The sequence below is a fragment of the Micropterus dolomieu genome, linkage group LG12 (assembly GCF_021292245.1).
Source record: "Micropterus dolomieu isolate WLL.071019.BEF.003 ecotype Adirondacks linkage group LG12, ASM2129224v1, whole genome shotgun sequence".
NCBI classification, from domain to species: domain Eukaryota; kingdom Metazoa; phylum Chordata; class Actinopteri; order Centrarchiformes; family Centrarchidae; genus Micropterus; species Micropterus dolomieu.
The window spans coordinates 31,584,527-31,587,220 of NC_060161.1; the positions used below are offsets into that span (position 1 = coordinate 31,584,527).

A 2,694-nucleotide genomic window follows, 5' to 3' on the forward strand; every position below is an offset into this window, starting at 1 on the left:
AGTCAAATAATATCGGGAAAGGCTCTCCTATAAAAGTATGTTTTAAGAAGGGACTTAAAAGAGTTCACTGACTCAGCTGACCTGATTTCCTCGGGCAGGCTGTTCCAGAGCCTCGGGGCCCTGACAGCAGACGCTCTGTCCCCTTTAGTTTTCAGTCGAGACTCTGGAACAGACAACAGACCTCTGCCCGAGCATCTCAAGGTACGTGCTGGTGCGTATGGGACTAAAAGGTCAGAAATATAACAAGGTGAGAGGCCATGAAGAGCTTTAAAAGTGATCAATAGAATTTTAAAGTCAATTCTAAAACACACTGGGACCATCTACTGACGAGTAAGTGCATTACCTTTATGTTATGACTTAGAGTATTAGAATAAATCAATTATTAACAAAACAAAATGGGGGGTGTCTGTTTACACAAAACTAAACATGTAGCATTTCCAACCTACTACACAAGCCACAACATTACAACTCATCAATGGATAATGTTATCTAACATTATCCATTGATGAGGTGTAATGTTGTGGCTTGTAAAGCGTAAAGCTATCTAGCTTTACGCTATCTAACTTGAGCGAACTAATATGTTTCTCTTGCTTTAGTTTTCAGTCACGTGACATGCGCGGTGACCTGCAGGGCCCCCGTAGAGACGCCACAAAAGCAGTCAAATTGCAAGTGCTGGGCATATCCGATCCATATAACGTTATATACGGGAATCCCTCACCTAACTCAGCTCAGGCTTGACTCCTCCTCGATTAGTAAATCTGAAAGCACAACAGCCATCCAGCATTTTCGCAACGCAAGAAACAACGAAGTAACAAACTCAAAGTAACAATGTATCACTTGCATGTTGGTTGGCAGGCAACGGAAATTAACGTCTTTTTGCAACGAACCCGGACCTTGAAGCAGGAGAACAGGGTTTGTGTCCCGTGCGAAACAAAACATTAAATGTTTTTATTTAGGCGAGTGAGGTAAATTGACATTAATGTTAGTTAACTTGAGTCTTAATTGACATACATAGCTATTTTAACCCAAACCATGATCTTTTCCTAACCTTAACCAAGTAGTTTTGTTGCCTAAACCCAACCAAGTACTTTCTGTGCCTAAACCTAACGAAACGAAATTATGCGTGTTTCAACATGGCAATGTATCGAAACGTTACGTTTTATCTTGAAAGTGTAACCGGATATTGCATATTTATTGTTGCTAAGCGTTGCTAACTTGACTGTGGATCCCTAAACGTCAATAATTGATGCAAAAGGGCTACCCAAGTCTTTAAAAAGCGACAACAAAGAGCAAAGAGCACGCATAAATATCACATGCATGTTTTTCGTGGAAAATCTGACTTGATTTTTTTCACATAGGAAGCAGTATGTTACAGGTATCCGAGAAAGCGGGCAAATGGTCCATTATTATGTGAGGTTACAACCAGTTCGCAAAAAGGCAATAAAGTGATTAATTTCATTACAAAACTACATACTGCCTCTTTAACATGAAATATGAATTCTACTTGTCTGTATTGCAGAATCTGAAGCCATGAATCGCACAGCAGCCAAAGACTCAAGCTTAACAGAGCAGGAAGTTATTTATTCTCCTATCAAAAAGGTAATTGGGCTTTCACACCTCAAGTCCGCTCCAAGGTCCGGACCAAATGATCTTTTTCGTTTTAAAACCTTTTTTTAAGCATAGTAGTGTGGATGTAGCCTACGAGTGATGGTAGCGCTGGCCTTCAGCAGCAAGCGATCCTGAACCGTCCATACTACAGCTGCATGGCATGTATGCTTCATCTACTTAATGAACTCAAGAGGTGTCCATCAAAAATCAGTCAAAAAGACGGGATAAGTGTTAGTGTCCGTTTGTAAATGGTGGTCATGACTGTGTAAAGTGAATCTGAAAATCCCTCCTCCATGGATGGATGATGAGATAATGGTTTGATGGACACAAATACATTGAAGTTCCCTCCTGTCATGCAGATTAATGCAACTCGGAAGGAAACCATTTCAGTTTTTTTCTGAACGACTAGAAACTCAACTCTTTGAATCTCTACTGGGAAATGTTCAGGGCTCAACAAAACAGTTAGTTTCATTTTCAGTTAATGTAATAATTAATAAATTAATCATTTTATTAAAAAAATGATTAATTTATTATTAATTTCTTCAACAAAATGGCAGAATATTGTGAAAAATGCACATCCTAATTTCGAAATTGTTGTCATTAATTTGCTTGTTGTTTTGATTGTTTTTCATTGCTGTATGTTGTCACTGTCATGTTATCACATAAAAACAGCTGCTGTGTTTGAAAGTCATCAGTATTTTCCTTGATCAAAACTGATAAGTATTCAGTTTAATATCATAAGACAAAGAAAGCCACAAATTTTCACACTTCAGAACTGGAACATTTGTTATTTTTGCTTGAAAAATTACCTAAATAATTAATTGATTACCAAAACAGTTACAGTGTTTACAGTGAAACTGTAGCTTAGCCACATCCTGATCCTTTGGGTAATCAGGCCTGACTTGCATTTAGTCGTCCATCTACCACATGCCAAGATCATATCAATTCTTGACTGTTATATTTGAAAATTAAAATCATTTTTTTAAATTAATTTTATAGGATATAATAGGATTTCAGCATGAACAGCTTTCTGGGATTTACTTTAGGTTGTACATGAATTCATAGATTTCCTTGCATTCTTAATGC

The 2,694-nt window shown here is 37.6% G+C and overlaps 2 protein-coding genes across 5 annotated transcripts in view; one reads left to right on the plus strand and one right to left on the minus strand.

Annotated features, from left to right (window-relative positions):
• LOC123979912 (butyrophilin-like protein 10) overlaps nt 1–2,694 on the minus strand; it is a 102,441-nt gene that overhangs the window by 81,548 nt on the left and 18,199 nt on the right. The window lies entirely within an intron of this gene.
• Nucleotides 1–2,694, plus strand: part of LOC123980350 (low affinity immunoglobulin gamma Fc region receptor II-b-like) — a 12,843-nt gene that overhangs the window by 7,623 nt on the left and 2,526 nt on the right. For all 4 annotated transcript variants that reach the window (XM_046064694.1, XM_046064695.1, XM_046064696.1 and 1 more), the window contains exon 10: nt 1,520–1,599. In XM_046064694.1, the coding sequence (XP_045920650.1) occupies nt 1,520–1,599 (80 nt within the window). The remainder of the gene's footprint in view (nt 1–1,519; nt 1,600–2,694) is intronic.